The sequence below is a fragment of the Mastigoproctus giganteus genome, chromosome 7 (genome assembly GCF_048544385.1).
Source record: "Mastigoproctus giganteus isolate SK-2022 chromosome 7, ASM4854438v1, whole genome shotgun sequence".
NCBI classification, from domain to species: Eukaryota; Metazoa; Arthropoda; class Arachnida; order Uropygi; family Thelyphonidae; genus Mastigoproctus; species Mastigoproctus giganteus.
Window position 1 is genome coordinate 208,566,581 of NC_143581.1, and position 17,123 is coordinate 208,583,703.

The 17,123-nt window shown below is 34.7% G+C and overlaps 1 protein-coding gene across 1 annotated transcript in view; it reads right to left on the reverse strand.

Moving 5' to 3' along the window:
* The window catches only part of Non1 (nucleolar GTP-binding protein 1), a 119,508-nt gene that overhangs the window by 31,109 nt on the left and 71,276 nt on the right, over positions 1-17,123 (reverse strand). The window contains exons 11-13 of the mRNA XM_090378094.1: positions 13,709-13,786; positions 8,419-8,470; positions 4,106-4,203 (exon numbers count right to left, since the gene is read on the reverse strand). Of these exons, the coding sequence (XP_090234220.1) occupies positions 4,106-4,203; positions 8,419-8,470; positions 13,709-13,786 (228 nt within the window). The remainder of the gene's footprint in view (positions 1-4,105; positions 4,204-8,418; positions 8,471-13,708; positions 13,787-17,123) is intronic.

The following is a 17,123-nucleotide window of genomic DNA, read 5'->3' on the forward strand; positions in this document are numbered from 1 at the left end:
TAAGTGCAATAACTCTTTCTAGGAGATATTTTTTTAAAGGCCTGATAACAGGTGACCTGGATCTTCCATAATGAACCTTATTCAAAATGACCATCTATGGAATGGACTCATACATCATCCCCAGTGAAAGGAAAAAATCTCAAATTGTCAGATCACAAAAAATTATGGCCCTGGTGTTTTTGACAGAGAAGGCCCAATTTTGGTTGGTTTTTTAGAGAAAAGCCAGATTATCAATAAGGAAATGTAATGTCAAACACTCAAGAAGCTTAAGCTTATCAAGTGTTTGGTTTTATAGATCTATGAAACCAAATAGGAAGGCTCTAGTAGGCCACCAAATCGCATGCCTGTCTGATTTTTTTCTATTTGTACATATCACGAGGAACGAAAAACAGATATTGACAAGCTGGATCAACAGCAGGGACCATCCTTTTATCACAGTGCATATGTGAGTTGGAAAGAACAATGGCAAAAATGTATTGATAAAAATTCTGTACCAGGTACATAATGTGTCCTACCGCTAGCATATTTAATGTGTTTTACATAAGGGTCATCGGCAGGCATTAAAAACATTTTAATTTTTAAATATTAATAAAATCCATGGATAATAATATAACATTTTTATTTTATTATTAATAATTACATATCAATTACTGATAGTATTGATCTGTGATGACTAAACTAGGATACATAATTTTTACATTGATGAGATTTTAGTTTACAACTAACTACACCATCTATAGTTGTTCCATTATGTGCAGTATTTATTGAAAGATCTGATGACATGTCCAAGTTGAAGAATGTTTTCCTAAAAAATTACATTCAATCTGAAAACACCAGGTGCCTTGAAACCAGATGCGTTTTCGAATTAATGCATTTCCCAGTTTCTGAAAATTTTTGGATCTTAAAACCTTAATATTTCTGTTTATAAATTCCTTAGCTTTCCAACGATATGCTACACGTCCACATTATCCCGTTTATTACATGAGAAAATTTCCTTGATCACATGTTCATATTTTCCAATATCCTGGAAAAACTACTGCAATTTTCATAGGTTTGAAAGTTTTTCCTAGTAGGTCACCAGAGCTAAGGTGAAGCTCTGTGGAAAATTTCGTTAAATTTGGTCCAGTAGAAGATAAATTATTGTTGCCACCATACAAGTATGGTTGCAGCAGTACAAGTTACAATAATTTGCTTCTGGCAGAAGCTGAAGATGTCACTTCCGCAATGCTTTTCGCATGACAGTTTTTCGTTACAAAATTTTTGGAATAATGCCAGTAAAAACGTTTTAACGTTAAAATAAGGTGGATATACAAAATAATGTCTAAATGCTTCCCAGTGTTAGTTTAATAAATTATATAAATTTAAACTTTGTATCTGTTGTCTTTATACTTTTATGGCCAAAGAGGAATTACTTATAGACCAACCCTTATAAATTACAAGGGTTAATAAAACATTTGATCTTTTGTCATGTATAGGGACAGTGGTCAATGTGATCAGATCTGCCAACAAGAACTGACTTCTACTTCACGTCGATACAGCATCTCATCGAATCACTGCATTGAGACATATGGCTGACACACAGATAATTATACTACTACAGCCACCATTACTTTCCTGGCCTGTTACCATCAAACGTTGACTTCTGAAATGATAATAATGCTCAATGGACACAGATTCAGCAATGACAAAGAGACATAATAAGTAAGGATAAACACTATGCCAAACTATACAAACATGGTTAGAGAATTGTGGAAAACCTCGCATAATGGTATTTTTGAGCTTTTGTGCTGGGGAAACCCTGCTATTATGTTGGATGTAATTTTTCAACATTTCCATTCTTTTTTGTGAATCCCCACTGTTGACTCACTAGTCGTTATTGCCTTTGCTGTTGACTCACTAGTCGTTATTTCTAAAGCACATTTCTGGAGGTCACTACATTAAACAATAAAAACAATTTGCACTTTCCGTTTTATTGGGCTTTTCTGTTCATGCAATCTAGTTATTAAACAGGTAGTAAACTCGATCTTCTTGCATTTGAGAGTACCGATAGCTGGAATTCTGTGGGTTTTCATGTTATTATGGTGAAATGTGTTTCCCATGCCATGAAATATTCAATCATATAAAAAACATAAATAAATTTTCACAATATGCACAAGTGAGATTCTCCGTATCTCACTTGTGCATATTGTGTTTGTTGCAACTTATGCGAGCCTTGTTCTTTGTTATTAATTGCTTATCATTTTTAATTTCCATAAATATGACACCTAGTTCCAGACCACCAGTAATTGAGAAAAGCACTCAGTATTCGGATTGATGATAGCAGTAAAAAACAGATCCCATTACACGAAAATATAATTAAACAAAAGGCACTAAAGATTTATAATCATTTAAAATAAAATGGAGAATCTTCTGTTAACCCGGAGTTTGTTGCCAGTAAAGGCTGGTTTGAGTGATTTAAAAATCGCTTTTCATTACATAACATAAAAATTCAAGGGGAAAGTGCATCGGCTGATAATGAAGCTGCCAAGAAATATGCAGAGGAATATTTCTTGAATAATTTTTTTCAAAAAATTATTGAAGAGCATGAATACACACCACATCAAGTTTTCAATGCCAATGAGACAGGTCTTTGGTGGAAAAAAATGCCCAACAGAACATTTATTTCAAAAAAAGAGAAAACTGTACCAGGTTTTAAGGCATCAAAAGATCATTATGTTACTTATGTGCAGCAATGCATCAGGAGATTACATGATAAAACCTATGGTGGTTTATAGATCTTCTAATCCTCGTTACCGGTATATTGGAAAGTAAATAAAAAAGCTTGGGTAACTGCTGATTTGTTTAAAGAATTGTTTCTAAATTATATTGTGCAAGCTATGGAAAAGTATTTAAAGTAAAAAAAAAAATCTATATTTCCAAGTTTTATTACTATTGGATAATGCACGAGATCATCCAAATGTTGAAGTAATGTTCCTACCACCCAATACAACTTCTTTAATTCAGCCATTAGATCAAGGCATTATATCTACCTTTAAAACTCATTACATCAGAAAATCTTTACAATGGATTTTGGAAAAAATTGATTCCGAATCTATTGAAGTGATGGAGGCATGGAAACATTTTTCAATTGTGGACTGTATCGGAATCATAGCTTTATCGCTCAAAGAAGTAAAACCGTCAACATTAAATGCATGTTGGAAAAAATGTATGGCTAGAGTCAGTTCATTCAGGAAATATGGTCAAACTGGCAGAAAACTGAATCGGTGTGATAGTAGGAACTTGCTAAGTCGGTAGGAGGAGAAGGTTTTGATGATATGACTACTGAAGACATTCAAGGATTATTGGTAAAAAAAAGAGGCTGGCGAAGTGGATTTTGTGGAAATGGCATCGGAGATAAACCAAATCAGTTCAGAGGATGATAGCTCAGCTGAAAATTCTGAAGTTCCAAATTTGACACAAAAAAAGCATACAGGAAGGCATAAACTTAGCCGAGCAATTAGAATCTCGTTTTTTTCAATGCAGATCCTTCCACTGAAAGGAGCACAAAGTTCAAAAGGGAGCTTCAAAAATGTTTAGCTCCGCACTAAGAAATTTAAAAAGCTCTATCAAGCAAAAGCAAACAAACCCAGATTACCGATTTTTTAAAGACAGCAGAAGGTACACAAAATCTAGATGCCGCAGAAGAAAGTTCAGAAGGTGAATACATTCTGCAACAGAGAAAAATGTTCTCGTTTGATTGTGCAAGGAATAGGAAGAAAATTAATCTGACATATGTATCAGTTTGTAAGGTAAAATGTTTGTTCAGTTATTACTATTATAAAAATTAAGCTTCCGGTAGTTATAAAAAAACGGTGTACTTTTGTTAGCTTTTGGAATGTAACCCCTCTTTTTTGTACTGGTTCTTAGTATCATATAACGTAGTATTGCATTACATGAGATTTTGTAGGAACCAAACTACCGTGTTATACAAGGGGTACCTGTATTACCAGTTTGTTGCAATGCAACCTTTATTAGAACTCTGCAATAACCCTAATTTTTTTGAATTTTTCTCATATAATAATTGTTACTTTCATTTTCTATCATATGAAACAAAATAAAAAATTACCTTAAAAATATCTGGATCAACATAATCTGCCACATTGTGACCTTCCCACAGTTCTGGAATAACATCGTATTTCTGATCTTCTGGAAGATCATAATTTTCTGCAATACACAGACACTATATTAATTAGAACTAAATTAATCAGAGTAAATTAATCAGCAAAGAACACTAATTAAATCACATGAATTGTTATAAAGTGAATTTAATGCTTTGTGTACAGCGTTACAATTTACAATAAGTAATAAATAAGTATAAAAGAGCAGTAACAGTTCCATAATCTAAAATGCATGTGCACTACATTTTACAAAATTCATGAATTATATTCATTTAATACTTTGTTAACAGTCATAAACATGAACTAAAATTGATTCCATAAGATAGAAACTTAGAAATAGTTAATTTTACTACAAAATTATAGCAACATATACTAATTACTCAGAACAAGTTATCACGATTTGCTATAGTATATTATAATATGAAGACATACTGCACTGAAATAATACAATTTAAAAATAAGATAGTGACATATATTAATATGTATATGTTAAATAATGAAAAAAAAAAAAAAAGTTAAAATTGATGCCATAAGCATAAAAAAAGTTAAGAAAATGTATATAATTAAAATCTCATATTCTGTCTTGACTTAGCCAACCCAATAAACAGTTGAGCTCACTCTGTAAAAGAAACTTGGAAATTCAATGAAGTTCCAAATATCTATTTCTAATAACTTGGAAACATCCTTTATATTACAGATGACTACCAAATGTAAAATATTCTCTCGAATTCCAAAAACTAGACGCCACTTTCCTTCTAATGTTCATTATTGCATCATATGTTCCTGTTGTATGCACCCATTTCTGTTTTTTCACACATACTGTTAAAAGTTCATTCTATAAAAGCAAAATAAGAGAATTACTACTGTTACATTTGTTAAGAAATTTAAAATAAATACAGGCACTCCTTTACTTACATACAACTTGCAGATACGTACAAAGCTGTTGCTATGCTTGGTTGTAAAAATCAATTTTGAACACTTTCATGATATTTTTCTGAAGCAGATTTTTGGAGGTCACTACCATAAAACAATAAAAACAATTAGCAGTTTCCGGTTTATTGGGCTTTTCTGTTAGTGCAATGTAATTATAAACGTGTAGTAAACTCGATCTTATTGCATTTGCAATCATACTGATGGCTGGAATTCTGTGGAATTTTACGTTATTATGGTGAAATGTGCTTCCTCTTCACTGAAATCTTCAATCATATAAAAAACATAAATAAATCTTCAGAATTCCTTTCCATTCCTATTTTTTGAAATTTGTAAAGTTGTTACTCCGTATCTCACTTGCACATATCATGTTAGTTGCAATTTGTGTGTGCTGTTCTTTGTTACTGATAGCTTATTTTCTTACTGTTTTTAATTTTAGGACCAAAAAAAAAAAAAAAAAAAAAAAAATGTCAGTGAACAGAAATATCAATCAGTTACACTATTAATTAAGCTATGTACAAAGTGTAAATTTATTTTTATTTTGCTAACCTGTGGGAAATATTCTTCCGATTTTTACGTCTCATTTAATTTTGTTAATTGGAGAAAGTAAAGCATAAATTTGTGCTCTATATCTTTACTTTTATAACCTGTGGATAATATTTCTCCTATTTTCGCTTATCAGAATAGCCGTTTAATACAATTAAAATTCAGTTCACAAACTTGATCACAATGACCGGTTGCTTACTACATATATAGTGAACGCTATTTTATTTTGGAGAGTCCATTGTAAAGTGATTTGATCATAGATTAAATTAAATTATATATCGCACTTAGATTAAATTAGTTTTGAATAAATACTGTACTATACATTATTCGTTGTATGTTTTTTTAGCCTCATTTAACTCGGTTACAAATCGTAAAATGCTGTACAGTCAGTCCTCGTATAACACGTGTTTACACTACATGAATTCGATCATTTATAAATCATACACGATTTATAAATAGGGGAATGATATCGTATATAACACAAACTGAATTCGCTTATGCGCGATTTGCCTTTGTGTTTACAAGAAATGGCAGTCGAACGCGGAATCATCCCAACTGAATGCAACACGATAGCAATGAAGAGAAAACACATTTCACCATAGTAATGTAAAAATCCATACAATTCCAGCTATCGGTATTATCGCAAATGCAATTAGATCGAGTTTACTACCAGTTTATAACAGATTCCACTAGCAGAAATGTGACTGGAAATTGTTTTTATTGTTTTATGGTAGTGATCTCCATAAATGTGCTTTAGTAAAATGTGAGCTAGTGAGGTGTTAATGTGTCTCTGCCTTTACGGTGTTGTTTATTCAGTTGCGCAGCTTTGTTTATATGTATCAAGCGTGCCTCCTCATTTTGTAATTGGCTTTATTCCCTAAAAATTAGTAAAATACTTAAAAGGTATGAAACGGAAGCATCCTGGTGAAGACACTACAGACTCAGAGAGAAAAAGAAAGCAATATTGATAGACAGAGGCGGACTGGGTGAAAAATTCTTACGCGGGAAAATTTGAAGCTGCCTCATACTAACGTTTATAGCCAAAATCACACTTCTGGCATCCGGCCCACCGGGATTTCCCTGGTAAGGCTTATGGCCAGTCCGCTTCTGTTAGAGAAAAAATATAAAAACAATTTTCATAGCAGGAACAACTCAAAGTGTAATAAAATCCATTAGATCAAGATACAAAGAATTGGAAGAGATGGAACCGCTGTCATCTGTTTGGATAGAAAATCAAACAAAGAACAAGTTTGCTTACGATAGAAGCAAAAGCATTAGCAATATTTTAGTATGTAATAAAACTTACATATTTTATTACGATTATTTATATTGTGTTTGGTAATGATTTGGTTACAAATGTGTGTTCAATCTTGGGTGGTCGGCACCTAACCCTATTTTTCCCATTGGGCCTATTATTTATATTGCACGAGGGTTTCTAGGAACACAACTATCGTGTTATACGAGGACTGACTGTACATGATGAAGTTTATTGGGGGTTATAATCTCGGTGCATTATACTGTACTCTACATGTATTTTGTATTTACAGGACTGAAGTTGGACTTACGTACACGAAAAAAAAAAAAAAAAAAAAAACGATTAAGTACATAAGTTGAGCAGTGCCTGTAATGAGATTCATTAGTTAATAATAGTTAATTATTGGTGTGTGTGTCATTCTGCACTCTACTTGCAAAGATAATGAAAGTCATTAAAGAATATCTATCTATTCTGTGTCAGCAGAACCTCAAAAAGTTGCAACCTTTTGAACTCCAAGGGTTTTTGACTGTACAAGGGCAAAAAAAGCAGACTGCATTGCAGGTTCTGAATTTATGCATTATATTTCATTAATAATTTCCAAGCACTAATTTCTTTTTGTTTTATATAACAATGGTATACAGTATATTTCATAGACTGTATACCATTGTTATTATGTATTTGCAACATATAAAATCATTCATTTTGCAAGATGTTCAGTGCTCATATAGCTTTTCTCGCCATTTCTAATCTCTTCCACTGAAAATGGCTCATTTTTCAAAGTCATCACTACTACTTCTTTCCCTATGCATACAATTTCATAGGGCGCCTCCGTAGCCAGGTTGGAAGGAGCAGCAGTGCATAACACACACGCCTCTTGATTAGACCGGGGTTCAAGCCCATCACCACCAAATACGGAGGATGCGGAAAGGTCAAGGGAATGTGCGTGACAGAAGTTGAAAAGTGTAAAATGCAATATCTAGATGTCACATTATTAATTATAAATCTTATGTGTTGCTTTCTCTGTTTCTACGTAAACCACTTGCACATATACTGTCCATGGCAAGCCAATGTATTATATACTCAACAATGTGCTATTACTAATAAAATATTTATTTTTGCTTGAAGTTTTTAAAATTCTCATAGGAACAAAAATTCTTTCTTCCTCAATTAAATTTAACCTCATCTTTACCATGATTATGCAAATGTAGTAATGCTTGTTCTTGCTATCTCACTATTGTTCCAAGCAACTTTTCAGTGCTTTTAATAGAAACTGTTTTCTGCCATCATTCAAAATTGCTTGATTTCTAGTTATAATGCATGAAAAATCTATTATACTCTGTTTCAGGTATGATATTTCCTAATATTTAATAGACATATACTCCCGTATTTTTGTGATGCTACTTTGTTTTAACTGAAAACAAAATAGTATCACAAAAACCACTGTTACTTGAGTTTGATTATATTTCAACTGTGCATTTCGATTAATAAAATATTAAATGTGAACCAACTTGTCAAATGGAGCATACTTACTTTTTAGATCAAGTATGTAGTCATCACCAAGTTCTAGTTCTAAATCTTTCTCCTGTACAAAAAAACAATTAAAAAATATATTAATAGGCAGAAAGATATTTTAGCCAAAATTATGAAGAGGTCAGAGCAGAATACAACAAAACTAATGACATGAAATCCCTCTCTCAATTTCAACATTAGAAAGGAAAATAGCCTGCCATTTTATGAAATGAGTTGGTACTGATGTAAGAATCATTAAACTACTAATCATTTGCACTGTTTCTTTTCCTTATTCACAATAGACTGTGATATAATATGGAGTGGAACAGGACTAACCAATAGTTCATGGATGTTTTCAGTGACATGTGGAATTCACATTATCACATCTTGATGTATCTTGATCAGTCTTGGTGAGTAATAAAACTTTGCTTCTTTTTTCCTATTGTTATATTATATATCATTTGCAATCGGTTTTCCATATATACTCTATGTATGAAGAATTTTGATTGTGAAAAACAGCATTTGAAGAAGTATGGAATGCAACTCTCTTTTCTATACAGAGCTAAGTTCACATAATATTTTTGTGGATTTCTTGGATGACACTTTTCTACAGCAGCATGTGAGAGAGGCAACAGGAGGAAGCAATACTATTGATTGGTTATCAGGTGTGATTCTTCATGCATTAAGGATCTGCAGGTAAAAGACCCACTGGGTGGCAGCAATCACAATGTAGTAATGTGAAATTTAATTAGACATAACTACTGTTAAGGGTAAAGGGAAAGGCTTTTGATATTGTAAGGGTAACTACAGTGGTTTCACACAGTTTTTAAAATTCTGTGCAGTGGGATCAACTGATGATGTTAGCAACAGCAAGCTCTAAATGGGAAGTAATCCAAGAGCTATTAGGCTTTTCACACCAACAAAGAAATACTATTCAAGGCTTACACCTAAATGGATGTCAGATGTACTATTGAGACACCTGGCAGAGAACAAAAATGCACGGGATGCATATAAATTATCAGGTGATACAGAAGACTATAGTAGATACAAATTAGTCTGCAATCAAGCCACAGAAGCGCATCGGCTTCTGTGGCCATAATGCACCTCCCAAAGTTTTTGCATTTTACTCTGATCCAAGCCCGAGGCAGGATTAAAACCCGCAACCTTTGGGTTGCCAGGCAGGCACCTTACCCACCTGGCTAGCCCGGTTGGTGTTAAGCAAGCTAAGGCAGATTATGAGAAGTCTCTGGCAAAGAAAAGCAGCTAAGTCTTTTATGCTTATATTAACAGTAGAAGGAAGGTGTTGCATCATATTGAGCCACCTGATGTCTTTGGGTTATGTGTTGATGACCCTGCTCAAGTTACGGACAAATTAAATAGGTATTTTGCATCTACATTCACACAAGCAATTCTTTAGGGAAGGGGATGCCAGACGTTTATCAAACTCTAAAGAGGAGCTAAACGACTTTGTGATAACTGAAAGGAGAAATTGTTGAAGATGGACATAAAAAGGGCACCCTGGGTGGATGGAATCTATCCAATTATATTAAGGGAGGCAGCAAAGGAGGTAAACAAACCCTTAGCCATAATTATGAGAGCATCCTTGGATTCAGAGGAGGCCCCACAGATTGGAGAAGTGCAAATGTATCTCCAATTCATAAAGGGGGATCAAAAGGACCTGTTGTAATTATGTGAATAATTATGACAGTGAATAATGATTATAGTTAAAAATGATATCCTTTTACAGGAAAATCACATAACACTACAATAGTTTAGCAGATGTTCATACCACACATGAGCAAATCAGGCAAGTGGTTATTATAAGGGATAATTTTATGATGGATTATAAACTTATATATATAATTTATTGCTGAATAAATTTTATTTGATAATTAAATACATTACATGTGCTGTAGGATCATAACTTATACACTTTTAATAACTATACATTACAATATTCCATGTTTCAGAACATTATAGCTCTGAAATGTCTATGGCTCTGGGATAAATAATTAACTTTTCATAATTGAGCATCCTTAGATTTCCACATCTTTCCAGATACAAATACTCTTTATAGTCTATTTGTATCTAGAAAAATGCAGACATAATAATTATATGATAAATAATTGAACAGTTTTAATTATTTATCCACAGATGGAGCCAAGGTGTTCTTAAACATATAGAATATTGTAATGCGCAGTTATTAATTAGTGTCTAAATTATGATCCTATAATGCAGTGCAGTGTGTTTGATTATCAAATTAGTTGCTATTGCATTTATTACCATGTCCTTCAACTTTCACATTTTGAATTAGAAATTTTATATTATAAAGAAATATGAAACAGAGTCAGTCTCTGCTTTACTCATGAGGCATTCCAGGAAATACAGCATAACATGAATTAAGTGTAAATGTACGTGTATCAGAATCTTCAGATTGTTCTAATTGTCAATGGCAGCAGCAAAGATTTTCTTATAGAGAGTCCTTTAACCACTTCATATTCTTAATGTCTAATTTCATCTCTAGTGATGCTGCTATCAGTTGTTTTTTTTTAGAGAGTGTTTCACATGCATTATTTTAGCCTTTTGTCAGTTAAGGGTCTCCACTCCCCTGAAATGTACAAAAAATAACAAAACAGCAAAAATAATTTTTTTGCAACAACTGAAATTTGAGTGAATGAATGAAAACACTGGTAAATGAATTTTAAATACATGTAAACTGTGATATTTACATGTATTTAAAAAAGATTGAAAGGTTATGCTGGTTATACCACCAAACCAAAATTCAATCTGCCAGCATGTTTATATGATGGCAGACTTAATTTTGGTTTGGTGGTATAACCAGCAAAGCTAAAGGAACACCTTTTCTCTTTCTCTTAAAAGTGGTATTCCAGATGTTTTTGTTAAAAACTAAAGAAAACTAATATTTTTGGCTGATTATGACCATAACCTGTAACTGTGATAAAAGATTGTCTTTTTCTAATGCTTAGAATAGTAGAAAAAGAACACAATAGTGCCACCACTCTGTGCGTCTTGATCTTGAGGTGACTCGCATTGGCATACTTCAACAACTCAAGCATGGTAAAGCCACAACCTTCCGGGACCACACCACAGACCCAGAAAACAATCGTAAAGCCGAGAAGGACAGGCTGCAAACATACTTAACAACGATCTGGCAACAGCCCTGTGGGAATATGCGGTGGTCATTCCCTGACCTTTCTGTATCTGGTGGTGAGGGGCTCGAACCCTGGTCTAATCAAGAAGCGTGTGCTACGCAATGCTGCTCCTTCCCACCTGGCTACGGAGGCGCCCTCTCGAATTTGCAATGGATATACCCAAAATATCCATCATGATTCTGCCCTGGTCTCCATGTCACCTACCTTCTCACTGGACACGGAGCCATCCACTATAAGCTAAATCTCCTCCGACTGACAGATAACCCAGCATGTGCATGTGACTCCCATGAAACCTGGGACCACCTGCTGCACAAGTGTGAGTTGTATGAAGACCTTCGGGGTCACTTCATCACACGAGTCCACTTCAACCCTAAAAACCAAGAGCACTACCCACTGGAAGACAAAGCAACCTACAACGCCTTCAATAACTTTGCATAGTGCTTATTTGCAAGACGGCAGACTCTACCAATGCCACCAAACACAGAACAACCAGGATAAAACGGCTTCCATACATACTGAAACTGAAGCCCCATAGATTTAGTGGTAGTCTACGAACTGAGCGAACAGAAGTGCAATAAACCCTAACAAAACTCAAAAGAACATATGGCGCAAGAATGAACATCGGAGACCACCTCTAATTTCGTTATAACCACAACAACCTGATGCATCAAGAGAAATCTGCACCAATCAGCTGTGACTAAACCTCACTTCTAAATATTGACCCATGGATGGGACATTGATCCCATGAGAGAACACCAACGAATGACATGACCTGCATGGACTGCAATCGGACCTACACCCAAATCCTGGCTGACTGTCCGGATTGCCTACTTGCTGATCTATGGACGAATTCACCACTGACGAGGACAAACCTACTGAACAACGACGAATGGATGGGACTTGGGTCCCATGAGTGAATACCTAACCAGGACTTGCATAAATCATTACCAAACCTAGACCAAAACCTTGGATGGAAACACCCTCGCTGGACCTCCTGGGTCTCTGGATGGCACAACCCTGTTGCCTTGGCACCCAAACTCCAGCCTCTTTGTATCCACACCCTATTGGCGATCTGGGCAGTCCCCTCGTCTGGCCTACTATTTTTCCCTTTCCTGGGGGAAGCCGGTTTTGCTGTCTCCTCCCCTTCCCACCACCCCTCTTTTCCTTCTGGTGGGGCGTGGGCACGCACCACTATAAACTGGAGTTGTCTTCTCTATCAGCTCCATACTTCTGTCTATTCCCCCCACTATCTATAACCAAGCGTACACCTAAAATCAACTTTGCCCACCTATTTGGCCTTCTCCTAGCGCACCCTCGCAACATGATTATTATTATTATTATTTTTTTTTTTTTTTAGGTCTTAGCCACTGAAATCCCAGAAAATTAGGTGGCAGGACCTGCCAGAGTGAACTGTATACTACTGGGTACCTGGTTTACCTCCATGGGAAAAAAGTGGGACAACGTTGGGCCTCAGCAGGGGTCTGGCGGCTAAAGGACCAGAAGAACAACAGTACATGACATTACACATATACAGAGTCCATACACTTTTAAACCTCTAGCATTTCCAGTTAACTCGTACACCTACAATGTATACTACGTGGAGATGGGGGGGAACCTCTGGTGCCGTGTGACCCTAAACACACTTTACTCTGTGTGAACTTTTATCTTTCACCTACAGATCACCTCACCTCTAGTTTCTTTTTTATGTTTCTACAGAAATGTGTATTTTTGTAACTACAGTACAATGGCAGAAATAGCATTATTTCTGCCTACAGCATAATGGCAGAAATAGCATTATGTGAAATTATCTATATATCTTTATAATGGAATAATTCAACTTAAGTACTGCATTTTAAATGCTACTGGCCATAGCTAAGCATTTGCCAAGTAATTAGGACACTTCGCATACTGGGTATTTGAATCCATAAAATTGAATAAATGCGTATATGTGGCCTACTGTATGCTACTAATGTTAAGTGCTGTGTCTGGTTTCTGTATGTAAGGTCATCCAGGATGGCCATATAACTCCTCTGGACTTACATGGTGATATACCTTCACTCTATAATAAGTGTATAATAAGATGATAAACAATTTTTTATTTTGAAATTGACATATTATGCATAATTATAAAATCCTACCAGTTTTTTCTTTATTCCATCAACATCCATCATTTTTTTCTTATTTATTACAGCAGGTGGGATACACGGAGGTCGCTCCTTGAATAGAAAAAAAATATATATTATGTAATACCAGAGAAGAAAGTTATCTAAAGATAGTGACATTCTTTCCATGCTTCTACTATATATGAACTTGAATTACCTTATATGCATAAATGAACCAATAAGCTGAAATTTACTGAGTAAGTATAAATCAAATCTATTAGAAGAGCTCTTACAATGTATTATCCTTCATGGAAGTAAATTTAGTTCAGTGCATTATTCAGTTTACTATAATACGAAATGATAATTCAATAAGCATGTTAATAAATATAATAGATTCAAATGCAATGCTTACAGCTTCAAAGCAATGAATCAAAAAATAGTAATGCTAAACTATATTCTGTTAAAAATGTTTTGAGTCTATACAGAAATTTGCATTAACTGATTAAAAATAGAGTGGCCTTAAAAGTAAAGAAACACTTAATATTACATTTTATTTTATTTAGTTTATTTATTTATTTGTACACATGTTCCAGAATTATGCCACCCTTAATGACAATGAGAATTTTGATGGCTGTACTTCCAAGCATGACGGAGCTCCATTCCACCATTCACTTTAAATTAGTAACTGTGTTAATGAAGTCTTTTCTATTCAAGTAATTGGAAGACAAGGGCATGTGGAGACAATCCTAAAGTCACCTAAGCCGATAGCAATGGACTTCTTCCACTGGGCCTTCTCAAAGACAGTATTTGCATATAAACTTAGAGCGATTTACTAAAATTTTGGTATATCTGAAACTTTAGAATACAGATTTAATATAAAAATAAAGACTACACTTGAATATGCATTTAATGAAAATTACTTTGATGTAGAGGTCATTGTTCACAAGTATTCCAAGCAGACCACAAAACTGTGTCAATGGAGACAATGGGCACTTTGAACATAGAAAAACTTAAAAGGTTTTATGAACAAATATTTTAAATAAGAGGACACTTAATCTGTGTGTTGAAAGCAAAATCTCTATTTTTACTGACATAATCAAAAGTTATTATGGATTTCTATTATCTAAGCCAAGGGTTACAGTAAAATTCTCTAACTAACCCAATGGTTTTCCCACCCTCAATTTTTCCCCTACTGGTTCTGGCCAACTGACTATTAACATCTTTGCTGCCATATATGAACTCTGACCTTAATAAAACTGAGTTAAACAGTCAGAGGCTTAAGTCATTCCAGATTGGGGAAGGCAGACATTTTTGGACTTTCTTGCTATCATCAAAATAGTTGGCCTCTGAATAAGGTTGCCTGATAAAGATATTCAGTTTTTCTCCTGGCAAAGTGGAAGAAAAACTCCCTGATGTTTATATGCATTAAGCAGCAGTGAATGTGTTAAAAAGAGACTTAATATCTAAAATAAAATCTTTCATGTAGTATGCGTAATATCTTTAGTGGTGTATAATAAATTGATCAATAAAGACAAGAATGAATGCATAATTTTGATGTGTCAATTTGCCTATTTTCATGCAAAACTTACATAGCTCAGAATTCAATATGATAACATCACTTGAACAGTACTTCTAACAGCTTTTATTTTTATTATTTCTTTCACCACAGGATTAAATGGTTTTACTAGAACTGACATATGTTTAATTTATTTTTTATTCTTTGCAGTGATAACACTAAAAATAATTAATTTACACTTCTCTTCTTCTTCTTCCAATCAGTCACATAGTTCCCCGAGGAGCTGTTGTGGCCACCAACAAATTCCTCCAACTGCATCGATCACATGCTATATGAGCAGCATCGCAAAACGTCATGCCCAAAAGTTCACTGATCCCATACTTCCACCTAGTTGCAGGTCTTCCTTTAACAGCAGTTTTTGGAATTGGTTTTGTTATGGTCTCTGTGGCATCAAATAATGTGGTGGTATGCCATTGTCTACCACATGGCCGATTTTGAAAGGGGCCGACTTTAATCATAGGAAGAGTTATCATGCATCCCAAGAGATGCTCTTGAAGAGGAATGGTGGCTGCAGGAGAACCCCACTTGGTGCAGAAGGCTGATCACAACTAGTTTTCGCCTGGTTTCCAGCGGTCATCTATGTATATAAACAGATATATATTATTCCTTAGATTCGCATAAGTAGTTATTATATCTTCAGCCAATGAATTTATTCATAAGGTGACGCTATTATCCCTCTTCTTCCTTCTTCGATGTTTAATTGATGTCCAATATATTTTAAAATAATTTTCTCCCAAACCATAAAGCATGCAACGTTTCCTTAACATAAACAATTTTCATGCTGATTCACACAGTCATAATCCTCAATGAATACATTTTAAAATATTCATTCCTGCATTTCAAATTTACACTCCTTTCATACAGCATTAACTGCTGCATAATCTTCTGTATTCGTTGAATGCACTAACCATTAAATTGTTATTTTAATCTTAGAGCCTAAATATACACTTACCATAATAATTTACATTTACCTTACCTTTATATCATATCCATATCCTGGAGTAATACATAAAATTCAAAAACATATTTATAGAACTTGACATGAGAAATTCAATGATAATTATTCTCCATGTATATATAAACAACCAATGAAATTATTAATCACCGTCCTTAATGAAGCTTTAACAAATTACTTTCATGTAAATTTGGGGATAAACAAAGCATAAACACAGCTTTTGATTAACATAAACGTGAGTAAACAAAATATTGTTTCTATTACATGCAAACACCCAGGCATTCTAAAAACTTAGTTTTTTGATACCTGTACATCTATACATCTTCTAATATATATATATATACAGCAATAGCTCGCTTGGGGACAGTTTGCTGCCCCTCCCCACCCTGCCACCCCATTTCTTCCCTCTGGTGGGGCATGGGTATGCCACACTGTAAACTGGAGTTGCCTTCCCTTTCGGCTCCATATTTCTGTCTATCTCCCCCCAGTCTTCAGCCTTCATCCCACTCTATCTGACAGCAACGTGAACACGCCCCACACAATCTAAAATCACCAATTGAAATTGATTTTGCCCAACATTTTGGACTTCTCCTAGTGCTTCCCGCGACGCGTACTACGCGATTTTTTTTTTTTTAGGTCCTAACCACTGAAATCTCAGGAAATTAGGTGGCAGGACCTGCCAGAGTGAACTATATACTAGTGAGTACCTGGTCTGCCTCCACGGGGCGAAAGTGGGACAACATCGGGCCTCAGTAGGGGTCTGGCGGGTAAATGACCAGATGAACAACAGTACAAGGCATCACACATATACAAAGTCCATACACTTTTAAATCTCTGGCTTTTCCAGTCAACTGGTTCACCCACAATGTAAACTACGCGGAGATGGGGGAAACACCTGGTGCTGCTTGACCCTAAACACA